This window comes from Amblyomma mixtum, chromosome 4 (assembly GCF_055824585.1).
Source record: "Amblyomma mixtum isolate Tamu chromosome 4, ASM5582458v1, whole genome shotgun sequence".
Lineage (NCBI taxonomy): Eukaryota > Metazoa > Arthropoda > Arachnida > Ixodida > Ixodidae > Amblyomma > Amblyomma mixtum.
This window is the reverse complement of record NC_143015.1, coordinates 69401703-69418813: the sequence shown is the minus strand read 5'-3', so window position 1 is coordinate 69418813 and position 17111 is coordinate 69401703. Positions and strand designations below refer to the sequence as shown.

Below are 17111 nucleotides of genomic sequence, written 5' to 3'. Positions count from 1 at the left end.
GGCCGGGATCGAACCCGCGTCTTTCGGGTCAGCAGCCGAGCACCATAGCCACTGAGCCACCGCGGCGGCTCTTGAATCATGAGTTTGATTCATTAATGCCAAGGAATGCATGCATTCATGGATTAACTCTAGCTGGGTATGGCATGTATGGCTTAACTTTCTAAAGCTGATCATGGACTAAGACACCACAGCAGCAGACTCCAGATTAATTCAGACCACCAGGAGTTTCCGTACACAGCTGGGACTTGTTTCATTTGCTTGGCATACAGAGTTAACTTTATTGAAACAGAGAAATATGCGGATGTTGCAATTTTGAGAAGGTGACTCATTTATTGACTAGTATGCATGTGTCCATGAGTGCATGATCCAAAGTACAGCATACAACATGCAGCACTTTGTCTTTATTAACGCAGAAACTGAATCATTCCCACGCTGCAGGCTCCATTTACACTAGACCAAGCACCAGTCAGCAATAAAATTCCTGTAAGGAAGGGTGTCAGTGTAAGGAGCTAGTACCACCTAGCATTGGTGCAGGGGGAGGCGAAGACGACGAAGCACGGCTGGCACATGCGTGCAGGAGAGAAGAGGAGGGCCTCTGTCAGGGACGTCCGGGCTACCAGACCCGGGCACACTGCGTTCCTTGCGTGCCAGCCTCGTTCCAGCAGCATTAGATTGTGGGCCACCTCCAGCTTCATCACCGCGTATTTGGTCAACCTGACCTGGGAGCCTCCCTTGGGTGCCGCGGCCGTCAAAGTCCACATGGACACTGCCTTCTGCCGCTCGTCTCGGTTTGGGTAACAGCAGAAAGCGACTGACTGCGCCTACGCCTCCTCGCTGCACATCCTCGCTTGACGCACCACCCGACAGAGCCCGCACCGGACGCTTGCACATGAGTGGAGGACTTTTCTTTTTCTCTTTTAGTCTTTATTGTTCCTTCCACTCACGCGTGTTGTCTGTGAATGGAGAATACCCAAGTAATCTGCGATTCGCTGATGACACTGCCTTGCTAAGCCACTCGGGAGACAAGCTGCAAAGCATGATCAATGAGCTAGACAGGCAGAGCAGAAAGGCGTGTCTAAAATGCAGAAAACCAAAGTAATGTTCAACAGCCTAGCAAGAGAACAGCAGTTCACAATTGGTAGCGAGGTGCTCGAAGTAGTAAGAGAATATGTCTGCTTAGGGCAGGTTCTCTCAGATCATGAGTGGCACTTTACCAATACAGCCGAGCCCACTTACAACAGCCCCACTTGAGATGAACTTTCGCTTAAAACGAACGAGACCTGCACGACTGCCAAAATATACATTATTACAATAGCACAAAATCGCACGCATAACGAACGTCCTTGAGCACTGCCAATTGGTTACAGCGAACGCACAGCGTAAACCCGGTGCCCCGATGCAAGATAACGATGGGCTCCGATCCCTTTGCATGCACACAGCATGCGGTCTGTTTTCGCATTCCTTCTCGCAAGCGAGCTAGCTGCCCTTTGCCCGCCGACGCACGCTGCCTACGAGTGTCGGCGTGTGGCCTCCAAGACCACCCAAACTCCGCTCCCCTCTCCTTACTCTTCCTTGCAATTCCCACATGAAACGAAAAGCTCTGGACATGGCAACGAAGCGATCAGTGACAGAACTGTCTCAAGGTGCTAAAAATTGCGAGTTGGTGAAGAAGTACAACATGTCAAAATCAACCATCCCGACAATTGTAAAGAACAAGGAAAAGATCGCCAGCTCCGACGCCAACACGGCGGACAGAAAGTGCCCCCGGAAGGATGCCTATGCGGACATAGAGGACGCGCTGCTCAAGTGGTTCTTCGATAAACAGGCTCGCAACATTCCGATAACTGGATCAATCATGCTGGGCAAAGCCAAAAACTTTGCATTCCTGCTAGATTTTTCCGACTTCTGCCCAGGCAATGGCTGGCTACATTGATTCAGAGCGGCATGGGATTGTTCTTAAATAGACTGTCGGTGAGGCGCGTCTGGCAAGTGACCAAGACGTTGCCACTTGGCTTGCAACAAACCAAGCCATTATTGCAAGCTACGCGGAGCAGGACGTGTATAACTCAGACAAAATGGCATAATTTTATCAAATGCTGCCAGACAAGACGCAGGCCATGATGAAAGGGGAGTCACGCGCTGGCGGAAAACACAGTAAAGTGCGCGTTACAGTACTTTTGTGCACTAATACGAATGACGGCGACCGGTGCATGCCTTTTGTAATCGGAAAATCTAAGAAGCCACGTTGCTTTCGGAGCTGTGTACCCGAGCGCTACAGGCACAATACTAAGTCCTGGATGACACGCGATTTATTCATAGAGTGGCTGGGCGAGTTTCAGAATTTCACCGCGACATGCCGAGGCAAAGCAGGAGCGTGCTGCTTTTGCTCGACAACTACTCAGTGCACCACGTGCAAACTTCTCTGACGGTAGTGACTGTACTTTTCCTGCCGCCCAATACCACTTCGAAAGTCCAGCCTCTTGATTTAGGCATAATGCGTTCCTTTAAGTCATTGTATAGGAGCAGCATTGTAAAGTGTTTCATCACTGCTGACTGCCCGGCCACTACCTTGCCACTCCGAGTTTCGCAGTATTCAGCCCTTGGGATGGTGAAGGCTGCCTGGGTGGAGGTGATGGCCGCTTGCATGTGGAACTGTTTCCGCAAGGCCGGCTTCGTCAACGCAGTGCCGGATGTCAGGCCTGGTGCCTCCGACGATGATCATTCCGGCGGCGTTTTGTCATTCACTCCGACATGGGAAGCCATGACATTGGTTGGGACGATTTTATTTCTGCTGATGAAGACACTGATATTGCGGAACCATGCACGGATGAGGGCATTGTTTCTGAAGTGCGGGCCGAGAGCGACGTGGAAGAATCGGATGACGATGAAACATCGGAGCAAGCACCCATAAACACGTCTGTCGCAATGGGCTGCATAGAGGGCCTCAGGCAACTTGTCTATGCCAAAGGCCTCTGCGAAGAGCACACTTCTGCTTTAAATAAACTGGAGACTGCCCTCACTGCATCTACACTGCAGAAACAGACGAGCATCACAGACTTTTTTGCAAAGAAATAAATTTTGTAAATTTTGTAAAAAATACAGACCACCAACATTTTTTTTTAGTCTGTGGTCCACTTACTATGAACTTCGGGATATAACGAATGGACGCCGCGTGACACTCAGGTTCGTTACAGGCGGGCTTGACTGTATCTCTCAAAAGAAAAGTATACAACAGCTGTATCTTACCGGTAGTCACCTATGAGGCAGAAACGTGGAGGCTAACAAAGAGGGTTTAGCTTATGTTAAGGACAACGCAGCGAGCTATGGAAAGGAAAATGATAGGTGTAAGGTTGAGAGATCAGAAGCGGGCGGAGTGGGTGAGAGAACAAATTCGGGTTAATGACATCCTAGCTGAAATCAAGAGGAAGAAATGGGCTCGGGCGGGGCATGTAATGCGAAGGCAGGATAACCGTTGGTCCTTAAGGGTAACGGAGTGGATTCCAAGAGAAGGCAAGCGCAGCAGGGGGCGGCAGAAAGTGAGGTGGGCGGATGAGATTAAGAAGTTCGTGGGGATACGGTGGCCACAACTGGAAAAGAACAGGGTTAATTGGAGAGACATGGGAGAGGCCTTTGCCCTGCAGTGTGCGTAGTCAGGCTGATGATGATGATGATGATGAGCACAAGAAATACTTCACGGCACATCTTAGCTGCTTGCGTAAAGACTGCGGGCAGTCTGAAGCAATCTCTCCAATTCCAAGCACATAAAAGTCCGCACTTTATGACCTAGGCACGGTTTCTGACACGATACAATGGATAAAGCCGCATCACTTGCAGCCACACGTAGCGTAAGCAGTCACTGGTGCAGACTAGTCTAGTCTGTGTCACTAGGCGTCCTCATCGCGCGGCACACTGATTCCCATGGCCGACAGCAAGTTTCCGGCGGGACCGGGCAGCCCTTCCTGAGAGCTGTACGACTCGAGGATGTTCTTCAGTGTCGTCAGGTTGACGTCAACGGGCCGGTATCCGTCGCCACCGCCGGTCTCTTCGTCGTCATCAGAATCCAGTTCGTCGAGGCTTTCAGCCGTGGCCCGCGGGGCCTTCTTGGCCTGTTGAGAAGATGCGGACACCTTAAAATGTTTCTCAATGCATTCCACAGATGGCAGCACTAGTACACAATCACCTGAGTGGCTGGAAAGGTGACAGACAAGTGGGATCTGCATTTACACCTTTGCTGTGCAGTAAATGTTGGTTGTTGGTACTTAATGTGGTGAGAGAACACTATGCAAAGGGCCATACTGTTACTAAAGTAGAGTAGAAGTTCCACAGAACTTCCAAACTGGTCTCAGCAGTTGCAAACTACGAGATAAACTACAGTCAAGTCCACTTATAACAATACTGGTTATAACAATATATCGGATATAACAATGGTCAGTCATGGCACCATCAGCTTTGCCATGTGTTCTATGGTAAAATAAACTGCTTATAGCAATGCTGTCAAGGCACATTATTGGTTATAACAATTAAATCTGGTAATTGAGTGTCAACCATTATAGAAAAAAAAAACAAGGAAATGCTACAACCACACCATCAAAACCATGCTTACAACACAAAAGCGTGCACGTGTGGGGCCGACCAATGGACTAAGCTGGCGCAGCAACGCCACGATATCAAAAGAGGCAGGCGTCATCACGTCAGGAGAGCTGCTGCATTGGCTACGCACACCACAAATCAGTCTGTGCAGTGCGCGTGCATGCAGCCAGCGCCGTTTTTTTTCTCTTGTCAGCTGTCACCGCAGCCTTAGTTCTGCATGCTTCTTGAATTTCCCATAAGAATGATTCCTGTGACGTGGAGGTGCGCGAAGCTCCTGGTGGCGCAGTGATGGCGGTGCTTTGGTCATCAGTGAACACTGTTCCGGTTTCCTGAAGTTCGAATTAAGAAGCTTTTACAGGCATTAGAACAATCAAATCCCTCCAGGTCCTTCCTGTCAATAAATTCTCTAAAGTTTGTCATCTTTTATTTTTTTCGGCACAACCCTGTTATAACAATTATTGGTTATAACAATGGTATTTCCATGGCACTTCAATATTGTTATAAGTGGGTTTGACTGTATATCAGATATATAGCATATTTGGTATAGTTTCTGATATAGTATCTAGTACTACATTTACAGTAGCCTACTGGTATTTCGGACTCCAATAATTCGGACTAGCGCGATATTTCGGACTTCGCTGAGGAACCGTCGCGCATCTCATAGGAACGTGTACATTTTCACGACTGATATTTCGGACTTTGCAGAGTCTAAAAGTTTGAATTTTCTAACTGAAATAGGCGCCAAAAATATTGTGGTGATCGTTTTCCAACCGAAAGTTTGTTATTTCAGCCTAAAACCTCGTTAATTAGAACTTGGTTTATTCGAAAACCCGCGTAATTCGAAGGTTTTCGGCAGTCCCAACAGTTTCCATGCAAAATTTGCCGGATAATTTGAACAGCCAGCGCGCCCCTCTCCGGATAATACGTAGGTTTAAACCATGGCCTCCGTGATCCGTGAAAAGAAAAATGCGTTGCCAGTCTCTGAGGCCAGTATAGTTGAGTTGCCGGAGTGGCAGCCAGGCGGCACTGTAAATCAACTTTCGGTTTCCGGTGGTTTGTTGTGCCTCAGCAATCTGCACAGTCGACTACCAGTCTCGGAGGCTAGCTTTAGTTGACAAAGCAACAACCAGGTGCCGCTAGGTAACAATTTTTCTGGCACCGTTTCCGTTGTTTGTCTAGCTCGTGGCAGGCGCTGCCCGTAGTGTTTTGATTGTTCGGTGCCACGATCAAACGTGTTTTGTGTTCAGGCGCGTTTATACTCCGACGAAGCGCGCGCTCGCGCGGCACGGCTATGACCGTGGACGTGTCCGGCGGCTTCGGCGCACTCTGACCGCACCGTGGAGCATGTCTCTACTAATTCGCGCCGAGCGCGCCGAAGCCGCCCACCCAGAATGCACTGCGCACGCCTCCCGCGCCACTCCTCCCCTCTACTCCCTTCGCCACTCGCCTCCTCTCCCAGGTGGCGTGTCGAATGAAGAACGTTCTGCGCTCGCGTCGGAGCTCCGCTCCAAGCAGTGCCCCCAATCAAAGGGTGGCAGAAGAGCGAGCGTACCCCCCCCCCCCCCCCCCCCCCTGCCGCAGCCACAAGTAGCAGTCGCGTCGGAGCGCCTGGCGTAGCGTCGCCGATCTGATGTATCCGACCGACCGGCTCTCGCCCGCGCGCCGACAACGTCGGAGTATGTACGCACCTCTAACTACCGCGCCAAGCAGTCATGCATCGATGACTACTTCAAGTGACCATTTTTCAGGCAAAATAAAGGTGCAGTGTTGATGCAGCCATGTTTTGTACGTTTATTTCTCATTTTTTCGTCGATTTTTGATAATTCGAAAACCCGGTTAATTCGATGATTTTTCGCGGTCCAATGGACTTCGAATTAACGAGGTTCTACTGTAGATGCAAGTGGGCATTGCTGTCACAACCAACGGACTAGCTTGGATAGGCTTCACTATTTGTTTTCCATCGTTGCCATTCAAGACAATGGGATGCTCTCCGTTGCCACTGAGATGGCCTACAGACAGCGCACGATCGCATTGAAAATGGTACAACGTGACAGTGGGACAGCTGCAGTGTCCGTAACGGCTTGGACGACGTCCCACGCGCTGTAGAGAGGGAGGGGGGGGACGACGACTGCATTTAGAGGCGCTCGCGGGGGTTACCGCTCGGTTGACACGAGCGTCATTGCCCCAAGCAAACTGACTGCTCTTGCTTCACGCAGTGAGTGCATTCATTCATGGCATGAATTGCGGTCACATCGCACTATCTAGTATCATGATGCGAGAGGGTGCGGACATGACGAAAGCATAACTATGACTCAGATAGAGTCTAATATTATCACTTGTAGGCGGAACATGGTGAGCGGCGATTTTCACAATTTTGAGTGTCGGTTTTCCTAGAAAAGTCACTTTTTTTTTTGTTTCATGAATTTTTCGAACTGTTCGATTATTCTGATCATTTTTCGGGTCCCGGCGAGTGCGAAAAATTGGTCGGCGACTGTATTCGAGTGAACAAGTATAGCAGCATGCTATGGCAGAACAAACCCCCTTTTTTTCTGTACTCCCCCCTACAATAATGCCCGTTGGGCGCTGTAGGTACTGTAAATAAATAAATAAATAAACTAGAACGCGCCCATGCAGTCTTCCTACCTTCTTAGACGGTGACGCAGTGTCCGCCTTGGCTTCCCCTCCGACCGACGGCTTGGCTGCTGGCTCCTGACGCTCAAAGCTGAGCCCAACGTTGGTCCCCGCCAGCTCCCTGTCCATGAGCTCCATGTAGCTCTTCATGTCCAGGGCAAGGTGCGATGGGTCCAGGCCAGACCCACCCAAGTCATCGTCGCTGTCAAAGCTGTCGCTGCCACCGTTGATGACATCTGCCAGGCGATCTGAGAGGCGCGCAGTTCAGACAAGGACCATGGATCAGATTACTGGGGGGGGGACAGGGTTTGAAAAAAAAAAAAGGCCCATTTCTTTCCTTGGCACTGTAATCTAGGAATCTACACCTATTGAACTCACTTTAGCCTACACTGCCTCCCATTTCATGCATAAGACCCGCCGCGGTAGCTCAATGGCACTAAATTGTAAACAAAGATCAGAGAGCCTATTTACATCTTGCAGATTTAGCGTAACAGAAACGAAGTACAGAGAAGGATAGACAACACGGGCAATGTGTCGTCTATTCGTTCCTACACTTCGTTTTTGTTACTGTAAATCTGCAAGCTGCACGTTCACCATCTAGCCCAATACGCTGTACTGTCACCTACAGTAATCCCTCGTTATAACAAAGTCAGCGGGACGGCGAAAAAATTCGTTATAAGTGATAATTCGATATAAGCGACCGCTCGAAAAAAAAGCTAAAACAGACGAGATTTAATTGCGCCACAACTGCGAGGAAGCCGGTGGATGACGCCGCGCAGCGTCCGTCAGCTGCGGCGGTTGCTAGGCAACAGCTCAAGGTCGGTCTCTGTGCCTCCTCGGAGCACTGCCACAGCGCAATCGCAAGTTCGTGGCCTAAATTTAGCTTTCGCTACAAAACTTGCTCGTAGCACATTTGTTACTTCTACCAGCAACTCAGTATTGCTCAGCGATCCTCAAAGATGATACAGTTTTCAAATTTCTTATACCAGAGTTTATTATCTATATCAAGAACAAGCTTTAGCTCATTTTTGTGATCCAGATGGATCCAGGCCGATCGACAGGCCGGCAGGCTCGGCTTACTCATTCGAGCAACGACAGCATGCCTGTGCAAGAGCGGAGCTTTCGGCAACGACGCCGCCTGCAAGAACGCCGCGTGACAAACTGCGCGCTGCTTCCTGACTGCCCTGGTCGCCGCTAAGCCTAGCCGGTTTCGCATCGATGCCGCAGCTGTTAGCGCTTCGGGGCTGGTCAGCACTCAAATAAAGGCGCTACACTCGGCACGCCTTTACTGTCAACTAGTCCCATAATAAAAGATAAGTTAGATTTCCGCAACGTCTTCAGCAATGGAGCTAGCAGACAGCAGGCGAACCGCATCAGGCAGGAGCAGCACCAAAGTATCGCAGTCATCATCTCTACCAGCAACTCGGTATTGGTCAACGATCGTCAGAAATGATGCATTGTTTACATTAATCTATCCCAGGGCTTGCTATAAACTTGAAAAAACAATACTATCGTGTTTTCAAACGCCGGCGGCCGGCATCAATGCTGGCAGACCATGGCCGGTCTCGACGCGCGCGATCGAGCGAGCGCATCGAGACCGGCAGTGCGCAGGCCGGCCCGGCTCAAAGGAGCACGCCTACGCCATCATGACGCTGCCGCTCTCCGCACTCGCATTGGTTCCCGCTTCCCGTCGTTGCGTTTGCCGCGAGCGGCCCGTCGTTGACATCTAGCAGGTTGGACGCAGGCGGCGAGCTGCGGCGCCGTTCGCAACTTCGCGCCGTGGTGAATCGTACTTTCTTATCGCATATGTGTCCCCGCCGTAACAACAAAATCCAGTCACCCTACCACGCATTTAGACCGTTTGTCTAGTCGAATGGCGCGAATCGAGCATAACCGGCCACTTTTCCGCATCCAAGACACCGCGGTTTTCTGGCATCGCAAAGCGCGAGGAAAACTTTATTTTCGTGTGCATTCTGTCACGGGGAACACCAGGAATGCGCTTCCGACCGAGATTAACGGTTCGGGCGCGCGCTGCACCATGGAATTTGGCCCCGCTGAGCAGGGGACACTCGGCACTCTCTTGGCGCCCGTTACTAGGCAGGTCATCGATCATGGGACTTTTGTGGCCTGTTCTATGCCTGCATGAGTATAATTCGTCGGCAGTATTAATTTGACACTGCATGCGCAAAGGGTCGCCGCCGCGGCGGCAATGCCTACACTCGGCGGCGCCGATGCCTCCGCTCGCCACTTCGCTCTAAGCGGGTCAAGCTCTTCGTGCGCTTCGAGTAATGCGGCTTAAAATGCATGCGTTTGGGTCGGGACCGGAAGAAATTTCGAATAAAGCGATATTTCGAGTAAAGCGGTTTCGTTATAACGAGCGATTACTGTATTTACAACTAAAATGTGCTGCAAACTTCTACCGCACAAAAACAAAAACTGTAGCTGAATTCAGCTGTAGCTGAATAAGCATGTGTCACCAACTAGCCCATTGTTCATCTTGGACTTACTGTTGAATCAGGTTCTGAGAGCGTTAACACAAAATTTACTAGTTTTCAAGCTAGGCATTTTTTCCATATACTGGCCACTTTTGCTGGTTCACAAGGGTTGCTGAATTGAATTTCTGTACTCATTCATTTATCTTTCCGAAGACCTTTGGAAATAACCCCACCCCTCAAGTGCACTGGGGGTACCAGTTATTTTTTTTTTTTTGTAAAGCATCTTTTTCCCACTCTCCACAAACAATGCAAAGCCTCAGAACAAACAAACAAACCATTCTTCACAACTGCTTTTCAAATTTTCAGAGCCCCCCCTACTGCAAGAATCAGCACAGAAATTCAATTCAGCAACCCTGGCGAACAAGCAAAAGTGGCCAGTATACGGAAAAAATACCTAGCTTGAAAACTAGTAAATTTTGTGTTAACGCTCTCCGAACCTGATTCAACAGTAAGTCCAAGACAAGCAGTGGGCTAGTTGATTACACATGACTATTCAACTACAGTTGAACAGGCACAAAAAACGAACAGCGATGGACTATTAAAGACACTACAAAGCACTGCAGCGCACTATGGTATCTTTTCTGCCCTTTGTGCAGCGGTCAAATAGGTATTACGGTAAGTGATTAGGAGATAAAGTGCAACAGCACATACCAAGGACAAGCACAAGAAAAAAAGTTTTTAAAAAACAGGACCAATGACAACTTTTGAACTTTCAGCCAGGAATCTACAGCTGTGCAGGTCACCTCCAGCAAGGAAAAACACCTGGGGCAGACGTGACCAGCACAGACCAGCATGGTGCAATTCTACGTTCCTGCACTCAATCCACAGTCCAAACACTACTCCAGAATAATTAGCTCCAATACACTTGAGTGGAAGCCGTGATGCGGTAAGGAGAGGCTTTCGTTGAACTCTTAAAGGTGCACCGAAAAGGAATCTGAACTCGTATTTTTACCACTGGAACTCCATCTAAACGTTCCCAGCGTTCTTGGAATCTCCGAATTTGCCCTGTGCGGCTGATTTCCCTAATGTAAATCTGATTAAACGTCCCGGCTCCAGCCTTTTTTTTTTTCAATTCCCTGCAGATGGTGGGAAGAGTCGACCAACCTTTCAACAAGTCCCGTGGCAGCTTGCTGCTCTGCCATCAGCGGAGTGATACGTAGTGATTGGCGAAAGCAAACAGTCCATGCGTATTTATATTTCCGTGGGCCTAATTTGCAGCTATGTAGTCTCTGACTGAATCTATTTATTCAGGGAAACCTAAAAGAAACAAAACAAAAGCGAAAAACAAAGCCGCCACGCAACTGCCTGAGAGGCACTCCATGCGTTGGTCGACTCCTCCCATTGTCTGCACGGAATTAAAAAAAAAAAAAGGTGGGAGCCGGACGTTAATCCGATCTAAATTAGGGAAATCGGCTGCACAGGGCAATAAATCAAAGTTTCTAAGAATGCTCAGAATGCGTAGATTGAGTTCCCGCAGCAAAAATACAAGTTCAGATTCCTCTTCACTGCACCTTTAAAGACTTCAATGCATATCCCCAAACTAGTGGCAGCGTGCAAAGTTTTAATTACCAGAAAAATAGTAAACGAGCTAAAAAGTAGTCAGTTGCGTTTGCTACTGTTTCTCGCTTCTCCAGCAACCTTACCGTGAGAGTCGACTTCATCTCCGTAGCTGCTCATGGAAGAACTTGACTCATCGTCTGAAGGAGGAAGCTTAAAATCTGAAAGATAAAAATATAAAGGGCATGTTACACTGGTGTCTCCGCAATTTGAGCTGCTCCACATCAAGTGGACTACAAAGCCACCCCTTGATAACAGCTACACATGGTGCGAACAAATTGCCTGAACTCCTTCGAGCTCGTATTACTGAGAGCCAACAACAATATATTGGGCATTATTCTCGATTTGTGACAATCAGCCAATCACAACCAGAATAATATCACAATTTTACTTAAACTCTACTTGAGAACCAACCACTTTCACTCGGTGTCACTGGCCTTAGTGCCACCACTAGACGCATGGATTCAGTGACAAGCACAGCAAATGACAGAATCAAGGTAACAAGGACCCACCTAAATGACTCGCCCCAAGTATACGATAGAAACAATTTTGTTGTTGCTGGTTCCAACCAGTAACAACAGCACATATGGCTCAAGCCAGCAAGCAAGAACCTTACTAGGTGAAGGTGTCAAAACTTCATTGAGAACAAGTGAGAACCTGGATAAATATTCCATTCTTTATCACAAGAACTGTGGCTACATACCTAACCACTGGCTAGTGCTTTGCATAAATAGTGTCCCCATTGTACTGCTAGTTACCACTTGCAAGACTTTCATCACATTAGGCGAGCCCTTAGAAAGCGCACATCTCTCAACTATGCTCTCCTTCGGGTACCGTTGGCCAATTTCTAAATGATACCTGAGACAGACAGAAACCTTTGCCATCGCAAAAAAAAAAAAAGATAATAAAGAAACTTGCAATCAGGCAAAAGGAAATTGTCTGCCAACACTGTAAGTTAAATCCTGTGACTTCATTCCAAAAGCTGCCCTCTTCATCAAAATAAAACTCACACGTGGAATTTCACATCACGAAAGGCCGAGCTCACCGAGAATGGCTCCGAGCGCCTCGACAAAGCGGTCGGCGTCAAAGTCGATTGTGTCGCCCTTGCTGGATTGGTTGTTGGCTTGGCTGTTGGCTTGGCTTTTGGCTTGGCTCGGCTGAGACTTCTTGCTCTTCCCCTTCGAAGGAACCTCAGCTCCTTCGTAGTCGGAGACGTGGCGCACGAAATGGTCCAGGCTCTCCGCGATGGTAGCACCAAGTGTTTCTTCATCCTTTCTTGCAGCACTAAAGAATAAGTTTTTCTATGTCAGGGCTAGTCATCTTGACAAGTTTGACAGACCCAGCTGTACAAGGGGCGTCGGCTAGTTTCACAGTGTTCTGCATCAACACAGCTGCAGGGGACACATCAACCTCTACGCTTCTGCTGAGGCTACAACAATACCCTGATGTAGCCCCAAGGCAGCACTAGGCAGGTGGACAGGCAGTGACTTATCATGCACCTCACAGGAAAAAAATACTGAAATACCAGTCATGTATCCTACCTTACACCCACATCACAGATGTGATTAAAACACTCATTAAATCGGAGAGCATTGAATATGGTGCACCCTGAGCTCTCCTGCATCGCCACTTTAGGTTCTGTTTGGATCGAAATCGGTGCAACACAGTGTCATTCTCAAATTCAATAGGGTTCCTCATGTAGCATCTCTGCTTCAACGTCTGCTCTCAACGTATGTTTGTTCAAATGCTGCAATGTACGGGGTAAGTTTCTAAAATGTGTTTGAAGAGCCTTTGCACGAGCTACACTGCACAAAAAAATGTTAATGAACAGAAGCTGGATTCAGGCCCCATTACAATGAGACAGAAAACTCGGCTCGCCAGCTACGTGACTATCAACTTCCTTTCATTTTGCAGCCCCACATCACAATCACGACACTCCATTAAAGAGCACATGTCAGCAGCAAAGAGTTGGACATACCGTATTTACTCGCATAATAGGTGCACTTTTTTTCCAGAAAATCCGGCTCAAAGTTCGGGGTGCGCCTATTACGCGGGGTAAAATTTCCGGAAATTTTTCGACTCGCAAAATTGAACACACCGCGTAAACGCACTCGTGTACGGGCCGCACCCCGTTTTCGCGAAGAAAATGTTAAAAAAAACAAAAGATCCGTGTAAGGGCCGCACCGAAACTTTCGGAATGCACGCGCCGAGGCCTCCGCGATCGGCTCCGGCTGCGCGCAACGGGCGCTTGATCGCGGAGGCCACACACGTGCACAGGAGCTTCCAGACGCCGCCCAAGGCCAAGCTCATCATCATCATCATCATCGTTTTCCTCCGCCGCGAGCTTTCGCTATCTATATCGCCATCAGCATCTCCAGCTCGTTTTTTTTTTGTTGTTGTTGCTGTCAAGTGCCGGGATTTGCGGTAGCGTGATAGTTATCGTGGTTTATGGCTTTGCCGCGGAGCGTTGATGTTTTAGCTTGATGGGCAAGCACCTTAACAGCTACACGGCTGGGAGTTTGCTCTCGAACGCGGAAAGCGTGCGGCAGGTTGGAAAATACGACGTGGCCGAGAAGTGTGGCAGTTGCGACTGCGGCGTCCCTAAATTTTCGTACGCGACTCCAAGCGCCGAGGTTTTCGCGGGCCTAAGTCGGGAACGTTTCCGGCTGGAGATGAAGCTTTCCAAACAGACGTTTAAAGTGAGCATCCCTGAAAACTGTGTGCGGCTGTTCTACGCGATGTCGTTGTACGTGCTGTGGGTCCGCAGCAGCTGCGACGGCAGCAGCACTAGTAGGGACTAGTAGTCAGTTCAGCAAAAACTTTGTTAAAATAAAGATTGGGAAGCGGGGGGTGGCGAGGTGTCGGCTTGCAATTGTGTAAATACAGTATTGATCACAGTGCCAAGTTCGGGGTGCGCCTATTATGCGGGGAAATAAAAAAATCTGATTTTTCGCGCCCTAACTAGGGGTGCGCCTATTATGCGAGTGCGCCTATTACGCGAGTAAATACGGTAACATCACCTTGCTGATACGACATTCGCATTTTCTTTCCTTTTCCGATTTCCAAAGTTAGGAGTCAATACTATGTATCGGCCATGCATCCTACATATCGATATGGTAATAACGGCCCTCATCTTGCTATCGGCAGGAAAAGTACATAAGCCACCCAAATGGCATTGAGGTTTCACTGCTGGACAGCTTAGCAGCGCAGATGGAAAACGATGAGCACGGTACGCGCAGTCTGCCATGTTTGGCATCTCCCGACACCTCTGACTTGGTTGAAACGGCAGTTCCGAGAACCCAAACTCAGTGGCCCACTCCTTTCTTTTTGTTAATGGTACATTGCAGTGGACGCTAAGCTGTTGTATGCGTCGAACTGTGTTCGAAAGTTTTGGTGAGCACTGCCCAAAATAGGCAGAGGGATTGCTTAACTAATTGGAATATGACGAGAAAAAAACAAAAACGCAAAGGTGCGCTAGACAAGATCAAATGCAGAGGTGAGCTCAAAGCAGATAACAAGGGACTCAAATGGGTAAAAAAACAGACATGCGATACTTGATGCACTGGAGAGGAGATTTTTCTCCCTGACTGGTACTTATCCCTCACGATGTGATGCCTCGCAATGGGAGACTACTCACCCTGAACTCTTATGATTCTGGTTACTACATGAGCCTCGCGAGGAGTACTCCTCAAGCAGATGGTCCAAGTCCTGCGGGGTGACCTCCAACCACTCCTCGTCTGCCAGAATGCCCGTGAGAGGGAGAAGAAATCAGAGGCACTTTCAATTCAATTCAATTCATTTTATTTTCCAGAAAGATTCTGGCGGATTCATAGGCAAAAAGCTGTTCCTGACAGCTTGACAAAGGCCTACAAAACCACCAACGAGGCAGTAGGTGATGACCTGATGATGCAGAATATTGAAGAAGAATAAAATATGTTTTACACACAATATATGACTACAAACATGGATAATAGCTGAGTAGAAAAATATACATTAACAATATACATTAACATTATACATTAACAATCGCTTTGCTCGCAACCTGCACACACACACATCTGATGACAGCCGCAGCAAAAAAAAAAAAGAGTCACAGAACTACCAAATTAGATTTCTTCAGTTCACAATGGGTAACAAGGGCGTGAAGCGCTTACTCTCTGCGGCATTTGCACAACATGCAGACTTTAGCAGACTTTAGCATTTAGCAGGGTGCCACGGAATGGTCAGCTGCTAGCAAACTTGAGAAGACAACTCGCGCAATGTCCCAGCCAACACCACTCGGCACTGACCAACGTGTGTATACCTTCCTCACTGTGCTTTCCTTGCATTGTGTTGCCAGCATGCTGTATGACACGTCACAACTGGCATTTCACACATACAGAGAAAACTGGCTTACACTCCCCCCAAATTGATGTGAACTTTTCTGGAAAAAAGGTGGGTTCATTACTCAAGTAAATACGGTGCTGCAAAGAAGGCTGGGATTGATTGGGACCACACTGTTGTTCAAACGCCATAAAGTGCAGTGTTCCTCTTTGTTCTTGTTCTGACAGTGGAATTGAAGTTATTGCTCATCTTGCAATTCTTGACTATACATTGAGAAACCCATGATATATAGCACCCGTTAGTTAGACGTAATGAGTCGCTAGCAGTCAGAATCCAGACTGACCACATTCTCCTACGAATTTCGCACATACAGAGAAAACTGGCTTAGAAAACATTAATTAGGTTCACTGAGCCATTAGAAGAAAATTGGCCCCTTTGAGAGGCATAGCATGCACAGGGGTTACACCAGGGGTAACTTAAGGTCACCTTGAAATGGAAATGCATGTTCAAAGAACAGTTTTGACTCAAATTTCAAGAGCAACTGGTCAAAGCTTTGATATGAACAATAAAGTCAGGATCCTGACCACGGGAACTTGTGGGTGGTTTAGGTTTGGTTTAAGGGGGTTTAACGTCCCAAATCGACTCAGGCTATGGGAGATGCCGTAGTGGAGGGCTCCGGAAATTTTGACTGCCTGGGGTTCTTTAACGTGCACTGACATCGCACAGTACACGGGCCTCTAGAATTTCTCCTCCATCGAAATTCGGCCGCCATGGCCGGGATCGAACCCACGTCTTTTGGGTCAGCAGACGAGCGCCGTAACCACTGAGCCACCGCGGCGGGTTTGGAACTTGTGGAGGGACAGTCAGGTCCCCGCAGACCTGATTACCTACCTACAAGCATTGTGCATTTAGTTGTGATAGAAGATGTACTAACGAATAACAAAGATCAACAAATTATTAGTTTTAAAAGCATTCCCTGATTAACAACAGACCGCCAGCGAGCAGTGCAGACAAGGGCCAACACTCACCGTCTGGCTCCCCAAGCTTCTCAGCCTCCTCCCGAAGTTTCTCAACGTTGACATCGAGGATCCGCAGCAGGCGAGCGACTCGCATGCTGGCTGAATGTCTTCCGCGGCGCTCACCATCCCCATCTGCAGCGAAGATCGTCCGCACAAAGTGCTCTCGCGCACGCAGCAGCAGGCTCTGGTACAGCTTGGATCCTTCCAGTTCGCCCTGTGGGGTTGTAATAGGGGGATAAATATGTTTTCCCCGTTAAACCCCGGCTGACACAGTTCAAAACCACCCGGAACCCGCCCAGTGATCGCGCACGCTGCCGAATGCGTATCGGCCACAGCGGGCCTTGCTCCAAGGGAAACAAAGGAATGACACTCTGGCTGACACAAACAAAGCATTTATTGCTACAGCAACAATAACGCTAAGTAGCCACAGAATACGCTAAAGAATCGAGGTCGTCCGACTCACCAGCAAGGTTACGAGCAAATGTGCAACCACGCT

At 48.6% G+C, this 17111-nt stretch overlaps 1 protein-coding gene across 1 annotated transcript in view; it reads right to left on the bottom strand.

The window, feature by feature from the left end:
• Positions 1–302: 302 nt before the first annotated feature.
• Positions 303–17111, bottom strand: part of ecd (ecdysoneless cell cycle regulator) — a 31592-nt gene continuing 14783 nt past the window's right edge. Inside the window, exons 8-13 of the mRNA XM_089586698.1 lie at positions 16625–16829; positions 14911–15010; positions 12319–12557; positions 11360–11434; positions 7234–7469; positions 303–4106 (exon numbers count right to left, since the gene is read on the bottom strand). Of these exons, the coding sequence (XP_089442824.1) occupies positions 3885–4106; positions 7234–7469; positions 11360–11434; positions 12319–12557; positions 14911–15010; positions 16625–16829 (1077 nt within the window). The 3' untranslated portion in view covers positions 303–3884. The remainder of the gene's footprint in view (positions 4107–7233; positions 7470–11359; positions 11435–12318; positions 12558–14910; positions 15011–16624; positions 16830–17111) is intronic.